The sequence below is a fragment of the Globicephala melas genome, chromosome 12, assembly GCF_963455315.2.
Source record: "Globicephala melas chromosome 12, mGloMel1.2, whole genome shotgun sequence".
Lineage (NCBI taxonomy): Eukaryota > Metazoa > Chordata > Mammalia > Artiodactyla > Delphinidae > Globicephala > Globicephala melas.
In genome coordinates, this window is record NC_083325.1 from 51,401,663 (window position 1) to 51,426,286 (window position 24,624).

The window sequence follows — 24,624 nt, forward strand, 5'->3', positions numbered from 1 at the left end:
ATCACAGCTCTGTGAAGAAGAAAATACTCTCTTATTGAACACATTTTATAAGCCTCTTCGAGGCTTCAAGAGGCTGGGTAAACTGATGAAGGTCACTTAGCTGGTGGAGTCAGCAATGAAGGGGACCAGAATACGCCACCCAAAACATGCCACTTTGGCATAAGGATCATTTTGTGCTGGAGGCAATTACAAAGCAGCAGATGCAGAAAAAAAAGCCATCTGCCTTCCCCCACCGGGCTAAAAGCAGGATATTAATTTTCATTTGTAAAGTTGTCTCCCTCTTCCATGCCAGGAAGAGGAGGACCCATATTGGACTCAATCACCAGAGACAACTCTAGACTCAGGCCAGACACGGCATCAAGAGGAATCTACGAAACCAAACCTTACTAAATAAAATACACTCGTCTTCTGTTAGTTTCCTCTGATATATTTACCTTCCCACAGTTTGCCACCCTGAAAAGCCTAAACGCCTTTTCTTTCGTCTTATCCCTTCTCTAAAGATTTGTTGTTCTTTGTTAAGATGCCAGATAAGCTCCAAGTTCTTTTTTGTTTTTTCCTTTCTTTTCGGTCCTGCCATGGAGCTTGTAGGATCTTAGTTCCCTGACCAGGGATTGAACCCAGGCCCTAGCAGTGAAAGCACTGAGTCCTAACCACTGGACCGCCAGGGAATTCAAAGTTCTAACCAAGTTCTAACCATCCCTTTGAGTTACTCATCACTGAGTTTCTCCCATGTATATTCATGCTGCATGCATTACTAAACTCTGTTTTTCTCTTGTTAAATTGTCTTTTGTCAGTTTGATTTCCAGGGCTTTAGCTATAGAACCTAGGAGGGTAGAGAAAAAGTTATTTTCCTCCCCTACAGGACTTAACCCAGACCCTCCCTTATACTTCAAATCATCTCTTGATTACTTAGAATACCTAATACAATATAAATGTTAAGTGAATAGCTGCTGGCACACAGCAAATTCAAGTTTTGCTTTTTGGAGCTTTCTGGAATTTTTTTTCCTTGAATATTTTTGGTCCCCAGTTGGTTGGCTCCATGGATGTGGAACCCACAAATACTGAGGACCCACTGTACGTAATAGGTGCTTTTCCCTTCTCTTAAGCAAAGGAAATAATAATGATAATATAACAAGGAAACTGAAGGTCAATCTATGGTCATTGAGAATGACTGTCAGGTCATTTCCTTTGCCATCATGGGAAACCACCGAGGGGGGTGGGGACCACCAACCTGTTTCTGTGAATATTGATGGTTTTGTGGTTTCTGGACATATTGAGGCCTTGGCAGCCGGCACAGAAAATGGAATAATCGTGGACTAATAACGTCTGAGTGATTATGGTAGTTGCACCCCACCTGTCTTACACTTTCAACATCAGCAGATCTGTCCACAGCTCCACTTTTCCAAGCAGTGGAACATGTCTCAGGCCTGAGACAGTCACCTGCCAGATTCTGTGAGGATCCTGCCCAAATCCTGCCGGAATTCAATGTCTGAGCTCTTTGCGCCCAGGAGGGCTTCAGAGAGGTTGAGATTCTCTGAAGGAGCTGTATTGCTAAAACTAGACTATGATTATAGAATCATAATTTCCTTTCTACTTTTACCTAAAATTATACATGGGTCCTACTGGGGGAGAAAGTGGGCTACAAAAGGCAGTCAAAAACACTTGCACGGTAACCAATCTTTTAAGGCACATATATTTTAAAAAGGTAATTCCTGCAAAAATACTAATTATTTGGAACATTTCACTGCAGAGCAGCTGGGGTTTGCTAGAATAACTTACAAGTCCAAAGGAAGCAACGGTGAATGGAGCTACCAGAACAGCATGGTTGCCCCCTGCTCCAAATCTCAAAGCAGGGGACTGTTCCCAGCCACTCAGAACTCATTTCCTGGCTCATTTTGGAAGCGGCCAGCATTCCAGAACCTACAGGTGAATCACCCCTGATGACATTAGGGGGGTATGGGTGGGATTTGGCAGGAGGACAGAAGCTGGAGTCCAAAAGAGGCTCCAAAGAGGAATTAGCACCTTTCCTAAACCAGGAAAACGGAAGGGAGGAAGCCAAGAAAATGAAGAGGAAAGGGACCTAGATGCCCTAAGGAATTCTTAGTGCAGCCCTGGGGTGCAGCCTCCCACCCACCTCTCCAGCTTCCTCTCCCACTACTGAGTTTTAAGCTCCAACGACTAGCCGATTTGTAATTCCATCCCACGCCAAGCTGCGCCTTGCTTCTCTGTGTTTGCTCAAGCTGTTACCACCGCCTGGAATGCCTTCTTTCTCCCACATCGCTTCAGCTGGCAGATTCCCACCTACCCCACAAGACCCAGCACAGGCGGTCCTTCCTCCAGGAAACTTTCCCACCCCCGAGCCCATGCTTTGTTTCTCTGCCCTATTACCCAAGCGCAGATCACTCACTAAATTATCCACTTTGGATTACAGTTGTCTGTGGATGAATGGGTCACATCCCATGGAAAGATGAGTGCTCAAGCAGACCCGAGTGTCCTCATCTTTGTGTCCCAGTACCTGGCACATAGGAGGCACTCAATATAAGCTGGGTGAATTAATGTTGATAGAGAAGGAATAATGTAGACAAAGACATGGTGGCAGGAACTATCAATACTTCTCCTGGATGAAATGCAGCAAGGTTAGAAGTCACAATTCTGGACCAGGGCGAGAGGGTCAGGCCTGGCGCACCTGCTGTGGTTGCTTTTCTAAACAAAAGCTACAAGGTCACCAAATAACAATAACAATATAATAAAAGCCCCTTTATCTTCCTACATCCTCAAGCAGATAGAGCTGGAAGGGATTTTTTTTTTTTTTCTTTCTATTTTTGCGGTACGCGGGCCTCTCACTGCTGCGGCCTCTCCCGTTGCGGAGCACAGGCTCCGGACGCCCAGGCTCAGCGGCCACGGCTCACGGGCCCAGCCGCTCCGCGGCACGTGGGATCTTCCCGGACCGGGGCACGAACCCGCGTCCCCTCCGTCGGCAGGCGGACTCTCAACCACTGCGCCACCAGGGAAGCCCTGGAAGGGATTTTTGTGTTGATCTCACTCAGGCTGTGTCATTCAGAAAGTGAGGAAGGGAGGGTCCAGGGAGGTTAAGGGAGTTGCCCTGGTCCCACAGGAAGTCAGTGATGTCAGGGAGGAAATATTCTCCTCTTCCTCTACCCATCTTAGTAGGTTCATTGGCTGCGGCTTTGTAAATTAGACTGACAAAAGATAGATTCACAAGAGGAAATGAGCAGTTTATTAACACATCACTCGAGAGAAACCTCAGTGATGAGTAACTCAAAGGGGTGGCTAGAACCGGGCTTATGTTGCATCTTAACCAAAGAATAATAAATTTACAGAGGCGTGACAAGACAGAGAAAAAAAGACTTTTTGAATTTCTAGGCATGGCAAATTTGGGGAAGGTAAATATATGTGGGAACTAATAGAAGATAAGGGCTAGTTAGTGAAATTTATCATGTCAGTTCCTCTGGTGCCACCTCTGGGATGATAAAGGTCTAGAGTCATCCCCCGTGATTAACTTCCATTCTTCCTAGTAGAGAAGGGAGGAGGACATCTCTACAGATTTATGTCCTGGTTTTAGGCAAACAGTGGGAGGGCAGAGTTTTTCTTGTATCTGCTTCTTCTCAATTGCCTTGAGCTCAAACAATCTTTATGCCGAAGTAGCATATTTTGGGGTGGCATACTCTTCTACCCAACAGTGGCAACACTGGGACTAAATTGCAAGTCTCCTAATTCCCCAGTCCTGTACGGTGGCCCCGCTTCATTGATTTCAGGGACCGTGAATAGAGTAACTACTACCTGGGGATAAGAGACATCTATCCCATGAATGAGCACCAGAAGAAAGGAGTTGCCATTCAAAAGCAAACTCCTGTCAAGAGAGGTGGGAGTGATGACAGCCTAGGGAGTTGCCGCCTCTCTGGAATTGTGTGGGAAGGCGAATGACAGAGTAGGTCAGCACTGTCCAGTAGACATGTGACACAAGCCACAGGTATATTTTTAAATTTCCTGGTAGACACTTTTTAAAAAGTAAAAAGAAACAAGGGAGTTTATTCTTAATAACATTTTAAACTCAATATATCTAAAATATCATTTCAACATGTGATCAATATAAAAACATTGATGAGCTATTTAACAAGCTTTTTTTTCTCAGTAAGTCTTTAAAATCTGATGTGTATTTTACATGTAGGGCACAACCCATTCTGGACTAGCCGCTAGCACTAGCCGTGCTCAGTAGACACGTGGTGAGCGGCTGAAATATTGGACAGCGTAAAAATAGCGGTAGGCTATTCGCTGTCCTATCCAGTAATATCAGTACCACTGGCCTGATGTAGTGTCTGAAATCCCACTGTGAGCCACTCTTATGGATGGAAGCATTATCTTCAGAAGGCCCCAGGTACCTGCAGCTGTGCCATCTGAGAGGGATGAAATATTGATCCAGGAGACTACACCATTAGTACCACCCACCTGGATCCGTAAAATCTTGAAGGCAGAGGAAGGGCTGCTATGACTTTTTATTCCCTAGCCTCAGTTATCTAGGAAGGACAAATGAAATGCTTTACTTTTAAATTCCCTAAGCCCAACTGGTTGCTTTGAAAGCTCCATGCTTCTGCTTCAGTAAAACATTTCCCCTGACCTCCTAAGGATCTTGATTAAGCAGTCTTGGACTTTTAGTCTGGACCTCTACAGAATTACAATGCCCCAAATCCCACCTTCCTTTCTGGACCCTTTTCCCCACTAACTCCCAAAATCTTATCCCATCCCCAGCCTCTGGGATCCCATTTCTCTAGAATTTTGCCAGTAAATCCCTTAAACTGGGGTCCAAGCCAGTATGAGCTTAGAACGATAAAGTCGGGCTGGAGATTTCAGCTCAAGATGAAGACTAGAAAGCAGCTTCTTGGAAACACTCAGCTGGGGCTTTCCTGGTGGCGCAGTGGTTGAGTCCGCCTGCCGATGCAGGGGACGTGGGTTCGTGCCCCGGTCCGGGAAGATCCCACATGCCGCGGAGCGGCTGGGCCCGTGAGCCATGGCCGCTGAGCCTGCGCGTCCGGAGCCTGTGCTCCGCAACGGGAGAGGCCGCAACAGTGAGAGGCCCGCGTATCGCAAAAAAAAAAAAAAATAATAATAATAATAAAAGAATCTGCCTGCCAATGCAGGGGACACGGGTTCGATCCCTGGTCTGGGAAGATCCCACATGCCGCGGAGCAACTAAGCCCGTGTGCCACAACTACTGAGCCTGTGCTCTAGAGCCCATAAGCCACAACTACTGAGCCCGAGCGCCACAACTACTGAAGCCCGCACACTTAGAGCCTGTGCTCCGCAACAAGAGAAGCCACCGCAATGAGAAGCCTGCGCACCGCAACAAGCCTGCGTGCAGCAACAAAGACCCAATGCAGCCAAAAATATATAAATGAATTTATTTTTAAAAAAAAGAAAATTATACTTTCTCAGTAAATTTGGCAAATTTTATTATGTCAAATAAAAATGGAAAGAGAAAATGTATACCGTCTACTATATTCATAAAAGTAAAAATATTTAACACAAAAGGTAAGAAAGCTATAATGGGGGTTGAGGAACAATATTTAAAAGGGTATAATCAAAGTGGTTGGCTCCTGTGAGGGTGGCTAATGAACACAACCTGCCCGCCCTTTTGTTTTGGCTGTGCCCACGCAGCATGCAGGATCTTAGCTCCCCTGGAAGCACAGAGTCCTAACGACTGGACTGCCAGGGAATTCCCCCACAAACACCCTTCTTTTTATAAAAAAAAAGCAACAAACCTCCCTTTTTTACCTGAGCTCTGCTCAGGTAAAACTGACATACAATAATCTGCATCTGTTTAAAGTGTTCAAATTGATAAGTTTCATATGTGTCCCCCTCTGAACCTATCCCCAAGCCTGCCCAGAAAGCTCAGAAGGCTAAATTAATACTATCCCCAAACCTGCTGTCCCAGCCTTAATCAGTGGTGGAAGAAAGGTCTCAAAAGTGTTTGTCTCAATTGCCATTAAAGTTTAATAGTAAAAGACTGGTTATGATAACAGTGTTTTCTAGAAACTTCAGAAGGAAAGGAGAATGTTTTGTGGGTCATTTTTCTGGGGGGGTGTGTGTTGCAGTTTTAAGTTATTAGTTTTAATATCAGTACTTTTTAATGGAAATAACTTGACCAAAAATCTGTCACAGAATTTTGAGTCCATCAAAACAAAGTTTAATGAGAAAACAAAAACAGAACAGGACATGCTATCCTAAAATATGACACCCTGGCACGTTGGATATTTTAAGCTGAAGGAGTTGAAGGAAATAGCGCAAGCACCCTTCTGCCCTGAAACAGATCATAAACACTCAGGTGAGGGTGCACTCCCTGTACTGCAGTAAAGGAGCATCCTTATCACCAAAGACAAAGCGTTGCTGAGAAGAATCCTAACACACAGGGCTCGCTAAGTTTCCCGCAGTTACTATACTTAGTTCATACCATGTGACCTATCATATTCCCCCCCGCCCAACTGTCCACTTTTCCTTCCCTTGAGCCCTCTCCTCCTTCCAAAGTCTAGGGGAGTCAGATGTGGGGTAACTGGGACCTTTTGGGTATCAGTGGTGCTGGAGGAAGAAAGCCTTTCCTGGAATCACCCTTTTTCCAATAAAAAGGCAGTTTTAATCTCAGAAACAAGATGGAGACGGTATGCTTATTCAGAAAAGCTGTCCACAGGGACAGCGTCCTCACTCCTGATTAAGAGTGTTCTAATGAAAATAGAGGCAGTGGTTACTGCACACATTGTATCTCTAACAGATTCTCTTCGATTTCAAGACTAGCCCTTTGTTGCTCTGCCCCAGAGGCTAAGGTGCCGGCATGGACATGGATGTCTGGTAGAGTCAACCGTGCATGGGCAAGTCTGGGAAGAAGGGAAGAGGATGCCAGGGTCCTGTGGGGCAAGACAGAGAGCTCATCGGGTTTTCCTGAAAACATCGTGGAGGGGGGAGGGTGGGAGGGAGGGGGCAGAATGAGGGAATGATTTTTGTGTAGATGATCTTCCCTGTGGAAGCTGAGCAATGCATGATATCTTGCTGGCTTGGTGTTACCTTCTTTTTGAGAGACAAAGTGAAGATGAAAATGTTTGTTTTTCTTTCTTGAGCACCCAAGGTGTCTTTGGTGAGAAGGACTACTGGTCTCCAGCCCCCCCCAGATAAACCTCAGATGAGGAGCGTTACCTGTGAGTGAAGATAATAGGGTGAGAACCCAGGGGTTGGGTGAATGAGGTGGGAGGGGAGTGTTGGACATCTTGGTGGCCATGGGTAGCCCTATAATAACTAGGCAAAGAGAGGAGGTGGGCAGTCCTGGAGGCTGGAATTACAGGGAATCCAAGTGTGTGTGTATATACTGGGTGTAGATACAGTCGTCCCTCTGTATTGGTGGGAGACTGGTTCCAGGACCCCCAAGGATACCAAAATCCTCAGATGCTCAATTTCTTTATATAAAATGGTGTAGTATTTGCATATAACTTATGCATATCCTCCCATATTCTTTAAATCATCTCCAGATTACTTATAATACCTAGTACAATGTAAATGCTATGGAAATAGCTGCCAGTGAGTGGCAAATTCGAGTCTTGCCTTTTGGAACTTTCTGGAATTTTTTTTCCAAATATTTTGGTCTGTGGTTTGTTGAATCTGTGGATGTGGAACACTCAGATACAGAGGGCTGACTATATTTAACTGTAAACAGGTTCAAGAGGATGTCTGTGAAGGGATCCAGAAAATATCACTGTGAAGAGGTTTTTTTTCCCTCTGAACTCCCCTTATTTGCCTAAAAGCCGAGTCCCTCAAAAGAATTCAATGGTCATAAATCCCCTCCTCTGTAAGTTTTATGACCAGGGAAGATTGGTTCCTATCACCAGATATCACCAGGATAAGAAATCACCTAAACACACATTGTCACAAAACTATCATATCTCCCATCTCTTCTCTTGAGGGCCTATTTATCTTTCCTAAAAGTCATTTATTTTCCCATCACTACCCTTTCTCCCCATACTCTTGCCTATTAAGATGGTACATAAGCCCCAAATTCTAACTGCCACTTTGAGTCACATTTTTCTGTGAACTCCCACATACATACATGAATAAACATGTCTTTTTTCTTCCTAATCTGTCGTTTGTGAGTTTAACTCACAGGCCCCAAGGATTGAACCTAAGAGGGAGAGAGGAAAAATTTTCTCTCTTCTTCTTGCAAAACTATAGTACCCTGTCACAAATCAGGATACTGATGCTGACATGGTCAAGATGCAGAACGATTCCATCACCATAAGAATCCCTCACCTTGCCCTTTTACACCTATTTCCCTCTCCTCTCTCTAACTCACTCACCCAGACCCCTACAATGTTCTTTTAATCAGCCTTACCATCTTACTTCTTCCCTCATTAATTAAAGAATAAAATCTTTAGTACATGTCCATTTTATATTTGAATGTATCTTGTTTTTAATTCTTTAAATCTTATTTTGAGTCCCTGGGAAGACTCGAAGTTTTGAAGCTGGGTCTTAAACACCTTTGGGGGGCTTCCCTGGTGGCGCAGTGGTTGAGAGTCCGCCTGCCAATGCAGAGGACATGGGTTTGTGCCCTGGTCTGGGAAAACCCCACATGCTGCGGAGCGGCTGGGCCCATGAGCCATGGCCGCTGAGCCTGCGCGTCCGGAGCCTGTGCTCCGCAACGGGAGGGGCCACAGCAGTGGGAGGCCCGTGTACCGCAAAAACAAAAACAAACACCTTTGGGATTATTTCCCCTCTTCGTGGCCCCCTTTCTTCCTAAGCATACTCAAGTCTGCCCCATCATGGACCTGTGAGCTCTAGTTCAACTTCTTCCAGGAACTCGACTTATCTGACCTTCCCAGCCCAGTGGTCACAGCTCTTAGACTACAGTTCAGATGGCGCTCACCCCAGCCTGAACATCTGTCAACTCACCTCCCTACACAAACACATTTGTAGCGTGAGATTCTCTTCTGTGACTTATCACAAACTGCCTTTTATTACAGTTCTTCAGGGAATAGGTACCTAGGGAGCTGGGCCTGAGTCCTGTCTTCTATCCCTGCTCCTCCCCAGCACCGAGGCCTTGCCTGGAGACGGCTTAACACAAGAGAGGCTCTGATAGTAGTATTTCTGGAGCAGGGAGGTGGAAAATCTGTGAGTTTCCCAATGCCCTCAAAATACACATCAGAGATGGCCAGCCTGGAGCAGGCATAGGACCTGATCCAGATTACCTGCCCTAGACAGAGAATCTGCCTGTGGATAAAGGGCTCCCACTGCAGAAGGAAGAGTTCGAGGTGATCACCCAGCACATGCCTCTTCCTTGGAATTTTCCCCTTCACAGTCTATGGTTAAGTCAAAGTCACGTACAATGTGAGGTCACTGAGGGGCCGAGAAACCATGGGGAAGCTGAGAGCAGGAGGATGGTGCAGGCTCTTCCAGTCCCCGTGGCTCCCTGGGAGATGACAGGGAAAGCTTTGGTTCTGTTGGGGCCCAGGGCAGGCCACCCCAAAATATGCCTCAGTGGCATATTGATTATTCTGCATTAAAGTTGTTTAAGAAACAGCCAATACAAGAAGAACAGGGACTTCCCTGGTGGCGCAGTGGTTAAGAATCCGCCTGCCAATGCAGGGAACACGGGTTCGAGCCCTGGTCCGGGAAGATCCCACATGCCACAGAGCAACTAAGTCCGTGTGCTACAACTACTGAGCCTGCGCTCTAGAGCCCACAAGCCACAACTACTGAGCCCACGTGCCACAACTACTGAAGCCCGCGCACCTAGAGCCTGTGCTCCGCAACAAAAAGAAGCCACTGCAATGAGAAGCCTGCGCACCGCAGTGAGGAGTAGCCCCTGCTGGCCACAACTAGGGAAAGCCCATACACAGCAATGAAGACCCAACACAGCCAAAAAAAGAAGGAAAAACAAAAAGCACTAACCCTCCTCTCTGTCTCCCTGGAAGTAGGAAATAACTCTCTCATATGAAAGGTGCAGTCCCTGCACCTGAAGGTAGAAGGACATATTGGGCCAAGAAGCCCTTGTGTGTCTGTTAGCAAAACTGACGCTATCTGGGGCCTGGATGGCTCGTCCTGTCCTTTTGCTGACTCTGCTCAGGACTGTACAGTAAATCACTTCTCTGTGCCAAGGGCTTTGTAGTTAATAGATATTGTTTAACGATTAGGACCATGTGGCCTCTATGCTCTTTTTGTCCCCAAACAATAATGAAGACCTTTGCTGATGTATTGCCGGTACTCATGAGGTTGGTTACCCATTCATAAATCTTGACTTAGGAATGCACGTCCTGTTTCCAAGCCTGTACCCCCATACCCTAACTTAACTATAAAATTGTCCCCACGGCCCCTCGGCAGTGCGGAGTGCAGCTGCGAATGCGTCTGTACTGTCATCCACCCGACCCCACCCTCTAAGTGACCCTATAATAAATTGATCCACTGAGGATGTGGTGCTGCCTGCCTCGTTTTTTCGGTCTCAAGATGCCTTCTTATTTCGGTGGGCACCTTTCATTTCCTCTGTCTCCCAACAACGTGGATAAACAAACCTTGTAACTTTAATTTACTACCCCAAGCCCCAACTGTTTAGATTCTTCACCAATTAAGCACCAAAACCTACGTGTCTTTGTCCTGTCAACTCCTTACAAAGTTATTGTCTTTTTTGTCTAAAAAGTATAAAAGCTGCCTGCTTCGGCCACTTCTTAGGTCCTATTTCTATGAGACCTCTGTGCGCATGAATTAAAATGTGTTTCTTTTCCTCCTGTTAATCTGGCTTGTGTTGATTTTATTATTAGTCCAGCCACAGGAACTCATGAGGGGCAGAGGGGGATATTTCCCCCTCCCTGACGGTTCCTACCTTCCCTGTTCCGGGCCCCATGAGGATTTCCTGGCTGCATGCTTTCTAGTCCCATGATGCCTGTGAGATTGACAGCTCTCTCCTTATAGGGAACCACCATGCACTTACCATTCGGAGTAGGCTTCTGTCTCCTAAAGAGTAAACATGTCTGATATGCCTCGCTCATCTAGAACACAGCTGTCTGGTGTCTATGAGAGCTTCCCTAACTGTCCCAAACTCACAGACCTAAGGTAACTAGATCCTAATGAACAAGCCCTGTTGAGTTTCCCCCAGTTACTACCCTGAGCTTATACCTGCTTTGTCCTGTGAGGGAGGAGCAGTAATTTTCCCTCTACCTTCCTAAGCTCTCGGCTGAGACCCTCTTATAACAAAAAGACAGATTAACAGGAGAAAAACAAAGTTAATTAGGTGTGTACGTAGGAGAGCCCCACAAAGATACGAGACTCAAAGAAGTGACCAGAGCAGACAGCGTTCATACCTTTTAGACAGGAAACAATACATTTGTAAAGAATTGACCAAAGGGCTTGGATTGGAGGCAGTTAATGGTGAAGAAGAAACAAGGTTCATTTATATCGCCTTCTAAGCCCTAAATTCCCTGACTCTGGTGATAAGGATGCCTCCCTTCCTGCTGGTACGGGGAGGGTACCTTTCACATGTACCTTTTGCTGTTCTCAGGGAAGAAGGGCGAAGGGGTGGGTGTCAGAGTGACCTTCTTGCTTCTGCTATTTCTCAAACTCCTTGAGGTTAAGATATGTAATATGCCAAAGGTGCCGCATTTCGGGGGAGTGTGTCCTAAACCCCATCAGTCCCACGACGTTTTCTCACGACTTTGTACTCTTCACCAAACCCAGCATTAAAACACTCAGGCTTAACTGCTTCTTCAGTTTCTCATTTCCTTAAGAAGGGCTCCTGAGTCATGCAGAACTTACATTAGATAAATGTGTATGCTTCTCTCAATCTGTCTTTTATTACAGGGGCTCCAGCCAAAAACTTCAAAGGATAGAGGAAAAACATATTTTTCCTCCCTGACAGTATAAAAAGGAGCATTTCATTACCTTCCTGCCTTCCTCTCCGACTGCTTACAAGGCCCGCCCCGCCCCGCCCCGCCCCGCATCCCCCGTCTCCAGCTACACTGTGACCGGAGAAGCCTGTCCTGCCCCTGCACTGCTGCGCCTTCTGCCTGGAACTCTCCCAGCAGCTTCCCTTCCCTTAGGCCTCCCCTGACCACTTAATGTAAAATAACTGCCCGCCCCCCTTTACTCTGACTCGTTTTCCTCGATCACACTTAATACCGTATGACACAGTATTTTACTTGCTCCTTTAAAAAATGTCCTACGACTCTCACTAGAAAACAGTCTCCAATAAGGTAAGGTATTTATTTTTCATTGCTGTGTCCCTCAGCGGGATCAGAGCCTGGCACAGGACAGGTGCAGTAAACATGCCTGAACGAATGAACGAATGAGTGGAAGCACGTAGGGTGGACACACAGGCACACAGAGCCAGTGGGGCTGGGGTACTGGGAGAGGTTTGCAGCCCCAGGGCCACGTAATACCCAGACTGGTCCGCTCCACGCCGGCGTTGGACCTGCATGCAGCCTTCCCATTCCCTTCCAAGGAGTTCCCTGGGGTCCCCCGTGTCATCTTCCTTTTTTAAAATATTTATTTATCTATCTATCTATCTATCTATCTATCTATCTATCTATTTATATATTTTTGGCTGTGTTGGGTCTTCGTTGCTGTGCCCAGGCTTTCTCTAGTTGTGGCGAGCGGGGGCTACTCTTTGTTGAGGTGTGCAGGCTTCTCATTTCAGTGGCTTCTCTTGTTGTGGAGCACAGGCTCTAGGTGCACAGGCTTCAGCAGTTGTGGCACATGGGCTCAGTAGTTGTGGCTGTCAGGCTCTAGGACACAGCCTCCGTAGTTGTGGCGCACGGGCTTAGTTGCCCCGCAGCATGTGGGATCTTCCCAGACTAGGACTCGAACCTGTGTCCCCTGCATTGGCAGGCGGATTCTTAACCACTGCGCCACCAGGGAAGCCCCCCCCCCACCTCCCGTGTCATCTTATGATCTCATTCAGGGTACCCCAGGCCACAGAACTTTTTAAGGAAAACTTATCCTCAAAAAGAAAGGGGTCAGAATATTGATCCTTTGCTTCCCAAGAGGCTCCTGCAATGGTGTCCTTATAATTTGTTGTCCAAACTGGCAAATGAGTCGGAAGGGGGCGCTGTTATGTATCATCAGTATACTGGGCACACACGGAATTGTCCAACCCAAACCCAGACATACAGCTACCCTCCCCAGACTCTCTATGCAAATATGCTCTCGCTCCATCCTCACCAGCAGTCAGATTTAGAGCTCTAAGCACAGGGCAGCACAAACTCTTGTCTTGCAAAACAAAAATGACAAAACCCAAAACACACCGGCATACACCTTTCACCGAGAACAAAGGGCACCAACCACACTACGTCTGCTTGAGCACAGGGCGCAGTGGGGGTCTGCAGGAGGTGACCGACAGAGGAGCACAGGGCAGCTTTACAATGGCAGCCTTTCTAGCTAAAAGGATAAAAAAAAATTGAATGTCTTCACCAGATATAGCTAAATCAAATTGACCTCTGAAGCTAAACTATAAAATATTTATCAGAACAGTTATACAAAGTATTATAGAGATCAAATAGCTCCCTGTTTCCCCCAAATGCCCTAATTGAAAGAATTAACGTATCAAAAGAAGGAATCCACAGGTCGGAAGGGCTGTGTGTAAAGAGTGAACTGCAAAAGCAATCACTGGCTGCATGTTTCCTGCAAGTGTGTCCCTGCAGCTGAGGTCCTTAGACTTCCCTGAGCCTTACAAGAATCACCTGGGGACTTAATTAAACCTGTAGATAACCTGGGCCCAATGCCAGAGATGGTCAATTCTTAGATCTGAATTGGTGCCCAGAAATTCACAATTGTAACAGACACATCTCCTAGACTGGTCCAGGAATGGAGGCATTGCACAACTTGGGAGGAGGAGGGCTCCCTTTGCGTACTCTATGGGAATGGCGTCCCCTGGGGCTGTGTAATGTCATGGCCTTTTATTGGGCTATCAGCTGATCCCAGCCATTAGGATCATCAAACATGGTCCAACACTAACCAAGGAACCTCTGGGGACCACTGGGTTTTCCCTGTGCTCCTCTTATCCATTGATCTTTGTGGGCTTGGCTACTGTGAAACTTCTGTGGAAACTGATCACTTCTGGGTGAACAAGCAATGAATTTCTGAGTCTAGGAAATCAAGCACCGAATGGGAAAGTGATGCCCTCACTAAGGTCTTGCCACCCATTGCCCTGTCCCTGGGGGACTTCTCTCAGTTGGAACTGCATTGGCCTTCCTCAACTCGCCAACGGTCTTAAGATTCCTAGAGGAAAACCTCACAGCTACAATGCCCTTTAGATAAGATACTGGGCAGTAGGTCAGTCAGTGAGTCCTCATGGTTAGAGAGGAAAAAATCTTCCTCTACCCTCTTAAGTTCAGTATTGGGGTCCTGTAAGTTAAATGGACAAAAGATAGATTAGCAAAAGGAAACAGAGTTTTACTCACCGGTCTAAGGGAGTTCATAGAAAAGTGTGACTCAAGAAGTAGGTAGAATCTGGAGCTTAACACACCATCTTAATAGGGGATGGGGAGGGGCATAGGGGCACTTCTGGGAGAGCAAATGAACTTCTACGAAAAGCAAATGGGCCCTCAGGAGAATAGATGGGAGATATGATAGTTTTATGACAACGTCTATTTACGTGACTTCTTATCTAGGTGCTGACCTGTGCTGACTTCTTGAGTCATAAGTCGGTCTTCCCTATTGGGAAACTCCTGGGGAGGGAATTTAGGATGGTGGGATTCTTTGGGGAGACTATACTTTTAGGGAGATAAAGGAAGTTCAGAAAAAAGCTTCTTCCAGAAGCAGTTAATTCTCAAATGTCTTCAGCTCAAAATAATCCTTATGACACTGTGGTGAAGGGTAGCAGAATGTGCTACCTTAAACATGCTGTTTTGGTGTATTGGTTATTTCGAGCTGTAGGCACTTGAAGACCAGCAAAGGCAGGGAGAGGTTTTCTCTGAACTCCCCTTATCTACCTAAAGACAGATCCTCCAGAAAGAACTCAATTGTCATAAATCCCCGTCCAGGGAATTTCATCAACCATCCCAGGAGAGGAAACTAGACGTTAAGAACACACCCAGACAAACTTTGTCGCAGATTATCATACCTCCCATTTACTCTTCCGGGGGCCCATTCATCTTCCCTAAAAATTTACTCTCCTCTAAGAGGCCTACATCCCCTCTCCCCTTTCCCTAGTAAGGTGGTATTTAATCCTGAATACCAAGCCATCTTGGGGGGCCTGGGTACCGTCCATGTACACACGAGGCATACATGTTCATAAACTTCTGTTTGTTTCTCTCTGGTTAATCTGTCTTTTATTACAAGGGTCTTAGCCAAGAACTCAGAAGGGTAAAGAGACAAATTTTCTTTCTTCTCTAATGGTGGCATCTCCTGGACCTTTCATCATCAAGCTGAGACTGGCACCGGGCCTGGAGTGGGAGGAAGGGGGATGGGTGGCCCAGAGGAAGGAGAGGACATCCCCGTGGCCCTCCAGGAGCCCCCGCTCCAGTGGGGAAGGTGCTGTCTCCACGTTGAGGAAGTTCCTGGCCAGACCCAGGAGTCACAAGTCAACGTCTCAGGAGGAGATGCGGGTGGGAGGATGCAATAAAGGCAAAGAATATTATGTGTAATGAACAAGGCAGCAACAGCCGCCGTGGCTTGAGCATCTACTATATGTCAGAGACATTAAACGCATGGCGTGAATTTTTCGTTTGATTTTCACAACAACACTGTTTTTCAGGTAAGGAAATGAGGCTCTGAGAGGTTGAGTAATGTGCCCAAGGTCACACAGTAAGTAAGGGAGAGGCAGGGACTTGAAACCCAAGCATCCTTAGTCCCTCTCACTGGAGGAGAAAATCTTGAGATGCCTGTCTTGCTCCTCCTCCTATAAAAACAGCCCTTTAGGGGCTTCCCTGGTGGCGCAGTGGTTGAGAGTCCGCCTGCCGATGCAGGGGACATGGGATTGTGCCCCGGTCCGGGAGGATCCCACATGCCGCGGAGCAGCTGGGCCCGTGAGCCATGGCCGCTGAGCCTGCGCGTCCGGAGCCTGTGCTCCGCAACAGGAGAGGCCACAGCAGTGAGCGGCCCGCGTACCGCAAAAAAAAAAACCTGCCCTTTGGGTAAACTGAAGGTGTGAAGAGCATCGTGAGGAGTGTTGCAAATCAGTGCTAGGATTCTCCACATCGTCTCAGATTTAATTAGTCATAAAATTAGCTTCCTCAAAAAACCCAAGCTCCTCCCCCCACCCTCCGCTGCACATACACATACTTTTCCCGCAATCAGCATCTCTGGGCATACGAAGAACTTCGCTGGAATTTCTAGGAATGGGAAGCCCCAGATCAGGACTCACCCTGATGCAACTGCAGATGGTTGGGGGACCCTAGGATACCCCCAAGTGAGGCCCTGAAACACGTGCTCGAAGAGCTGCCGTCCCAGAGGCATTTCTTGGACTTGGCGACGGTTCTCAAGCTGGGCCCTGAGCACGAGTCAGGGAGGGAATGGGGGTAGGGGGTGTGATGGGTTACTGACAGTATTTCACAAAGCCCAAGCAAAAGCTTCAAAGTCTCTGAGACGAGGCTGTACTGCTACCTAAAGCCCCAGTTTCTTCATTTTCAGCTGGACTCGTATCATCTGTGTAACTCTCTCGCTCATCTCATACTCACCAGAAGCTTGGAGAGGAGGCTAGACTGACTTCTGAGTAATCAAACTTTGATTATTAGAAAAGAATCCAATTTGCCTTCTAGAGGCATCCTTGGTGGAAGAAAGGAACCACACTCATCACAGGAACCCACGGATCCCGGGCGGAGGGCAGTGCCTCTTGTTTCCGCCTCCTTCCTTCCTCCCTGTCTGCCTCCCACTGTCTCCACAGTGAACAGAACCAGCACCCAGGCGTCCTTGACCAGGGTCCAAGGCACCTCGATCGACCTCGAGAGAAAAGCTGTCCCGCTCTTCCCGGTGCAATGCCGGCACAGCTCTCTGATGGAGTCCACACGCAAATAAGAACACTTTTTTGTTTTGCACGTCTGGGTGCAGAAAACCCTCAGCATCTGGCCTCAGGAGCTGGGTGTCTGAGAAACAAAGATGTTCTCTGGGCTCTGGGATTGGGCGTTCTGGTGGTGGGTGGTCCTGCATCTCAGATAATTGACATCAGGGAGGCTTCTGGGAGGCAGGAACGAGAAGACAGGAGGCCCCCGCCGGGCAGCTCTGCCACACATTCAGCCTGGCTCAGCTGCCAGAGGGTCCCGTGCTTGGTGCCCGGCTCCTCTGGTGCAGATTGACAGGGAGAGTCTGGGAGGTGGCCTGGAGAAGGACAGAGCTATTCTACCACGAGAGCCCAGCAGGCCAGGCCCGGGAGGATGCTGAGGGAGGAGATGGGCTTCCTGCCCTGGCCAGCTCACTCTGTCTGGTCTGGGAGCTGGACTTTGGGGATGAAAATAACGTATTAGAGAACCAAATGGTTAGGACTGAGGAAGGTTAGGACTGAGCTCAGCCTGGCTGGCTGGCTGTGTGGAGAGGTAGGGTGGCATTTAATCACGTCTAAGGGTACACAGAGGCTCAGCTTTCCAACAGTGAAGCCAGGCTTATTCCCTGTGAATAAGGGAAGGGGGTTTAAACTGCAACGTGATACATTTAAGTTAAACACAGGGGTAGCCTTTCTGCAGGGGCCATTTAACACAGTGCAGATTCTCCTCTGTAGTCTCACCCCCAAGCCAGGCTCACTTCTCATCCTGCCTCAGGCTAGAGTGCTCACCACCTTGGCCACTGATTCTCTAAATCCTACCCATCTGGAGGCTAAGTGTATGTACCCCTTCCTCCAAGAAGCTCTTGACAACAGGCACTGTTGGTTGCCTGTCATATTAGTTTAGATTAGGTTCTCTGAGAGCATCACCAACAATAAAATAAAGATGGTTGAAACCAACTAGAAATGTATTTTTCCCTCTCTCTCATTCAAGAAGTCAGTAGGTGGTGGTCTAGGGCTGCCAGAGCACTCCATGGTGCCCGGGGCTCAGGGTCCTTTTAGTTCTGGAATCTACCATCTTGAAGGTAGAGCCTATAGTGTTTTTCATGTTCAAGGCAAAAGGCCGGAGGGAGAGGACATTAAGGGAAGAGTACGTGCCAGCTGTCCTTTAAAGAAGGCTCTGGAAGCTGCCCTCAACTCCTTTGTTCACATCTTATTGACCAAAACTTAGTCACCTGGCCTCTCCTAGCTGCAAGGGAGGCTGGGAAGTACATTCTGGATAGCCATGTGCCCAGCCAAAATCAGGGCTCTGTCACTTCAGAAGAAGGGGAAGAGGGATATTGGGGACAAAAATTCTAGCAGAGATATAATTTGTCTGGATGTGGTTCCTTCTCCTACAGGACTCAGGAAGGATGCCAGCTCTAGAGCCGCTTGGCTCTCCCATCTGAAGTACATCACCCCACTCCTCTTTCCAGATCTCTTGTATCCAGACTCAGACCCTTCTCGTCATCCCTGCAGCCACCACCCTGCTCCAAACCCCCAGCAACTCTCTACTGCAAACACATGAAAAGATGCTCAACGTCATTAGTCATCCAGGAAAAATAATTAAAATCACGAGATAACTACTATACACACACTCAAATGGCTAAAACTAAAGACTGATAACACCAAGTGTTGACAAGTGAACTCTCATACGTTGCTGGTGGGAATGCAAAATACACAACCACTTTGGAAACTAGAAACATTACGCATCTACTTATCAACTCTATGTATCAATACTAACTTCTCCCCCTGCTTCTACCCTTAGGATAGTCCAGACTATTCTTAATACAGAGTAATCCCTTTAGAACCAACATGTGATCACATTTCTCCCCTGCGCCTAACCTTTCACTGGTGTCCCTTGAAGAGCAAAACGGCTGCTAAGACCCCCAGGTGATTTGCCCCTCCTCCTCACCTCTGTGACCTACCACCTCCCACGCTCCTCCCCCAGCAAACTTCCAGCCTCACTGGAACGGAACAGAGAACTGAAATGGAGGCTCAGAGAGGCTTACCTATACTGCTGCCTAGAGTAACTCCTTTTAAAAAGGGCCCTTCCCGTCTCACAACCCCTGGCCAAGAAAGTGCCCACTTTCTAAACTTGCTGTTTCTCAGAAATTCCACACCTGCCCTTGGCTCAGATCCTTCCATTCCTCCGTTCCCTTTTCCCAGAACATCTTCCCCAGGTATCTTCAGGGCTTGCTCCCTCACCTCCCTTTGACCTTGACTCAAGCATCCCCTTTAAAATTACAACCCTTCCTTACCCTGCCCACTGCTTGATCTGCCCCCTAGCCCCCTCACAATGACGCTCACTGCCTTCTAACTGACTCTATAGTTTACTTATGTCTCTCTTCCGTCCAGGATGCAGGAATTTTTATCTGTCCATTTACTGCTATTTCCCTGGGGCCTGACACATGGAGCGCACTGGAGGCCCAGACATTTGCTTTTCTTGTATTTCTTCTTGTGTGTTCGCTCCCCCTTCTTCCCCAGGCCTGTGAGTTCCTCGAGGGCAGGGACCTTGTCTTGGCTTCCCTGGGCATCAAGATAGGCTTGAAGCATGCCGTGGGTACCCAGGAAGTGCTCAATTCAGGTTTTGTGGGAAGGTACGGCATGCCTTGTGATAGACGGAAAGTTGCTCTTCGCTCTACGCCTTGGATACTTGAGCTGAGAAAGCCCCTGGATGCAGGACAGTGACATCAGTCATTTCAGAAGAAGAGGTTATTAAATGAAAGAGAAATTGAAAAGGAAAAGTCAATTGGGATCGGGAGACCACTGCTCTGTGACATCCATTTCTCCCTTAGCCGAAGTGGTTTTTGATTGGACTGGCCTCTCTCCGAGCTGGGGCAGAAGCTAATCAAAGGCCGTTTTTCTTTCTTTGCAAGGAGCAGTGTTCATCAGAATAGTGAGAGCTGGGCCTTCAGGCTCTGCATTTATATAAAAGTGGCCTTGGTGATGAATGTGCACCAATTATCCTTACCAGAGTCCTTTTCAGGAAGGACGAGCTCAAGATTAGTGGTTACTGCGAATCCTGAATCCCAGGAACCCACCCTGAAGCCTGAGGAAATCATCCCAATACATCATTCTGATACTGTGCTATTTCCAGCTCAAGGTTGTCCGCAAATGGGGCCTGCGCTTTCAAAATGGGAAGAAAATTAGAGAGTGGGCTCTTTTTGGAAGGGGTGGTGATACTGTTTTTAAAAGCTTTTAACCCGATGAGGGAGCACAGTGGGATAGAAAGAAAAAAATCTCATGTTCCAGTGCAGAATCCTGCCCCTTATGGGCTGTGTGACCCACGCAAGCCACGTGGCTTCTGTGAATCTCAATTTCCTTGTCTCTAAATGGTGGCAATGATGTCTGCCTACCTTCTGGGACAATGGTGTCAATCAAATTAGACTGGAGACTTCCCTGGTGGCACAGTGGTTTAGAATCCACCTGCCAATGCAGGGGACACGGGTTCGAGCCCTGGTCCGGGAAGATCTCACATGCCACAGAGCAGCTAAGCCCGTGTGCCACAACTACCGAGCCTGCACTCTAGAGCCTGCGAGCCACAACTACTGAATTCCGCGTGCCTAGAGCCCATGCCCTGCAACAAGAGAAGCCACCGCAATGAGAAGCCCGCGCACCGCAACGAAGAGTAGCCCCCGCTCGCCGCAACTAGAGAAAGCCCAGGCACGGCAATCAAGACCCAATGCAACCAAAAAAAAAAAAAAATTAGATTGTACCTGGGAAAGTACACAGAGAAAGTAGCGTCCTCTACAAATGTGGGGTATAGTATTATTTAGCAAAGCATATATTGCGCCACTCCACACTCCAGGAGTCCCAGCCTGGTTGGGGAGAGGTCTCAGGACACAGAAAGGACGGTGTGAGCCCAAGTGTGAACTGGGGTCACCCTGCCCAGGCTTTCTCTGCATTCTTGGGGGAGGGGCAGAGTTTACAATCGCGAGGCAGTGGCGGAGGTGGGTTAGCCTCTTACAGTCCTGGAGGCTGAAAGTCCAAGATGATCCTTTTAGGGCTAAAATGAAGGTGTCAGCAGGTTTGGTTCCTTCCGGAGGCTCAAGGGGAGAATCTGTTTCCTGGCATCTTCCAGCTTCTGGAAGCTACTTGTACTCCTTGGCTCATGACCCCTTCCTTGCATTACTCTGACCTCTTGGTTCTGTCATCACATCTCTTCCACCTCTTCCATCATCATATCCCCCTCTGCCTTCCTCTTACACGCACACTTGTGATTGTATTCAGGGCATACTCAGATAATCCAGGATAATCTCCCCATCTCAAAATCTTTAAATCACACCTGCAAAGTCCCTCTGCCATTTAACGTCATACATTCACAGATTTCAGGAATGAGGACATCTTTGGATATCTTTGGGGGCCATTTATCAGCTGACCACAGATCCCCTTCCTAGAAACAACCCATTTCTGGCCCTTCAAAACCTCAACAACTAGTTTAGGGGTCAGTGTATGTACAGACTCCACTTTGCAGCTGTGGGGCTGGGAGATGCTAGGCAGCTTATTTGAATGGGCTGAACTATCAAACTGGAGGGAAAGCTTCCCTCCAAACCCTGACAACTGGTTGGGAGGAATGGGTTGAGGCATGGCCCAAAGGAGGGTGTATCCCAGCTGCTGATGCAGGTGCCGGGAGGTAACTTGCAAGGTCAGAGGTCACATCTCCTCCTGAAGTGTCTTCCCCACTCTCACCACTCACCCCTGCTCTATGGAGGACCCGTTTTGCTGTGTGACCTTGGACAAGTCACTAAACCTCACGAGTCTGTTGCCAATTCTGAAAAATGGAGCCTGGACCACATCACCTCTCAAGAGCCCTTTTAGCTCCAGGGCTTTAGGATCACCACACATGGTCCAGTCCTGGGATTATGGCAAATGAGGAGAGGACCCTGCCACAGTGTGACCGATCCTGATCTCAAGAGCAGAAGCCACCAGTCTGGCTTGGGCTGGCTCTGATTTCAGAGCTGGAAGCAGACATCAGCCTTAGAAGTCGCAGGAATCAGGAAACCCAGACTCTAGACTCGGGTCCACTCCTGTTTTGTGATCTTGTGAAAGTTGCTTTTAACATCCTAGAGTGTCTTTTTTTCCCCCAAGCATAAAATAGGAATAAAGAATAGTTTTCTCACCTATCCCCTAGAAGACACTTCTAGGGGATAGGAAGTTGGAAAAAGCAAGCGTATCATGGTGTCAAAGACAAAAACTGGACCTGTAAGGAGATTAGCTTATCCAGGATATTGCAATAAGTTAGCGCTCCCCAGATGCGAAGATCAGAGTGTCTCAGTGGTTTGCCTTAGACTTTGATAGGGAGGCGTTACAAGTGAGGTGATTACAAGTTGTAACTATGAGTTAAAGGTGGGGTGATTTACAGTTAGATTTGTGTTTGTAAACAGTAGAAGTATCAATTAGCTGAACAGGTAATGCTCATCTGTGTCTAGCTAGTTTCAGGGGGACAGTTTTAATCTTAGCTGATTATTCGGAGATAAAGAGCTTGGAAGTTGGTGAGGGGCAAAAGGGAAAAGGTCTGTCTGTGTTTAACCTTTACCAGGGCTCTAAGGTAAGGGTAGAGTCCTTTGTGGGGCATTCAAGGCCCTTTACCATCTGGTCATGCACTGTATTTCTAGGCTCACCTCCCCCCTCCTCTTCCCCACATACACACACATACTCCAGAGTTCCAACCCCAAACAATGACCATTCCCCACATCAGATGTGTTTTCTGTTCCTTTCTTTGCCTGGAATAATGACTCATTCTTTAAGACTCAGTTCAAGTGACCCCAGCTCTGAGAAGCCAGGCTGAGTTTGGGGATCCCTCCTCTGTGCTCCCAGGCAACTTGTTCTGTGCACCCACTACACCACATTAAAGGATGTTTCTTGTCTATTGGTCTCCCCAGCCAGAGGCGAGCTCCTAGAAGGTGGGGCTGGATCTCACTGTGATTCCTGCAACCTCCGTCAAGACTGATTTCCCACAGGTGTTCCTGACAGGGACAGGGTAAAGAGACGAAGTAGGTGATTAAATAGTTAATCCCACTAAGGGACTGTAAGTAGAGAAAAAAGTATGGGAGTCCCCTGGAAGTTAACGATCACTCCAGAAAGCGGGCTTGCTCAACAGCTAAACCGAGCGGGCTTGTTTAGCAACAAAACCGCCAATAGAAGCGTGAGACATGCCCCAAAACAAAACAATGGTGGAATGAGACCCACATCCTGCCCAATGAGGTCAGTAAGTTAATGATTCCTAGGACATGCTTCTCTGCATGCACTAAAAACAAAAATATAAGGAAAAGATAACATTATACTGAAACCTGAGATGATTTACCATATTTTAATATATGTTACCACCTTTTTGTTCATTTCCATAGTACCATGACAGGGCCATATAGGGTCAAAAACTCCCCCTCCCGATGTGTAGGAGGAGTTAATGATGGAAGAGTAAAAGAACGAGGAAGAAGGTGGTCTTCTCCCCCTCCCCACGTTCCTTTGATTATGAAACTGTAGCCCACTAAGTTCTCAGGGTGGCACTCCCTTGCCTGCCCACTTGGATCTCTCAAAAGCATCCTGTACTAATAAGTCACGTCTTGCCTGTGGCTTTGCCTCTCGCTGAATACCTTCTGTGCTGAGACAAAAGAACCCGAGCTTTATTAAGTGCTGAGATGAGTTCTGCAGTTTCCGACCAGGTGAGCGGTTTTAATTAAAAAGACAGTGGGTTTGGGTCCCATCCCCTGGGTTCAAGTCCCATCTGAGGAGAAGGGCGGTTTCATTCTCGGTGGAAAGAAGCAATGAAAGGAGGGAGGGAAGGAGGCACACAGACCTGAAGAACCTTCTGCCACACTGATGACATCATGTGCCTCCACGTGCAGTGTCGCCTCATGCTTAAAAGCTAAGTAGACATCCCTTAGCCTGGCACTGAAACAGCTCCAGAAGGTAACCTCCACCCTCCCCTCCCCCTCCTCACCACCACAAACTGGCACCTTGGGCCACATTGCTCTTTCGCAGCCCTGAACACAAAGTGCTTGCCCACCGCTTTGCCTTTACTCCACAGTTCCCCACCTGCCCCCCCGCCACATTGCCGTGTACGCAGGCTCCACCCACCTGCAACCTCCGGGATCAGCTGGCTTCTGCTCACCTTGACATCAGTCTCAGCACTGAAGGAATCCTCAGTCTGGCATCCAATGTAACTGAAAGACAGTATAAATCTTTACTACAGTCATCTGATAAGATACCAAAGGCAGATTATAATAATACCAGAGAGGACGGCTTGATGACACTGTCCACCGTGGCTCAGCCCTGCTCCTTCACGCTCTCAACCAGCTTACTTCCTGCCCTTTCCAATATAAACCACATCCAGCCACTCTTCAAGTGTCCACTTCTTCTTTATTCCAATTTATACCGTAAAAGCCCAGACACCTAGGTAGGAGGTGGAGCTAAGTCTGTCTTCCCTTAGGTACCATTTCCCCACCCTCTGGGAGGTCTGTCTCCTGTCCTCCAGTGCCCTGCTCCCCAGGAGAGGTACTCCACCCTGGCTGCACGCTGGGACCCCCCCGGGCTCTACTCCAGGGTCCCTAGTGATTTGTCTGGGGTCTAGGCTGCTGATCTAGGCTGGGGTCTAGGCTGCACAGCCGATGCTGGAGAGGGTCCCTATTCTC

At 47.7% G+C, this 24,624-nt stretch overlaps 1 protein-coding gene across 2 annotated transcripts in view; it reads right to left on the bottom strand.

Annotated features, from left to right (window-relative positions):
• MSH6 (mutS homolog 6) overlaps positions 1-24,131 on the bottom strand; it is a 98,364-nt gene extending 74,233 nt beyond the window's left edge. The window contains exon 1 of one of the 2 annotated variants that reach the window (XM_060309594.2): positions 24,071-24,131. Coding sequence is in view for 1 of the 2 variants with exons in the window: in XM_060309593.1 (XP_060165576.1) it covers positions 24,105-24,112 (8 nt within the window). In the remaining variant the exon portion in view is untranslated. The remainder of the gene's footprint in view (positions 1-24,070) is intronic. The other variant, XM_060309593.1, reaches the window with a different exon arrangement.
• Positions 24,132-24,624: the final 493 nt, after the last annotated feature.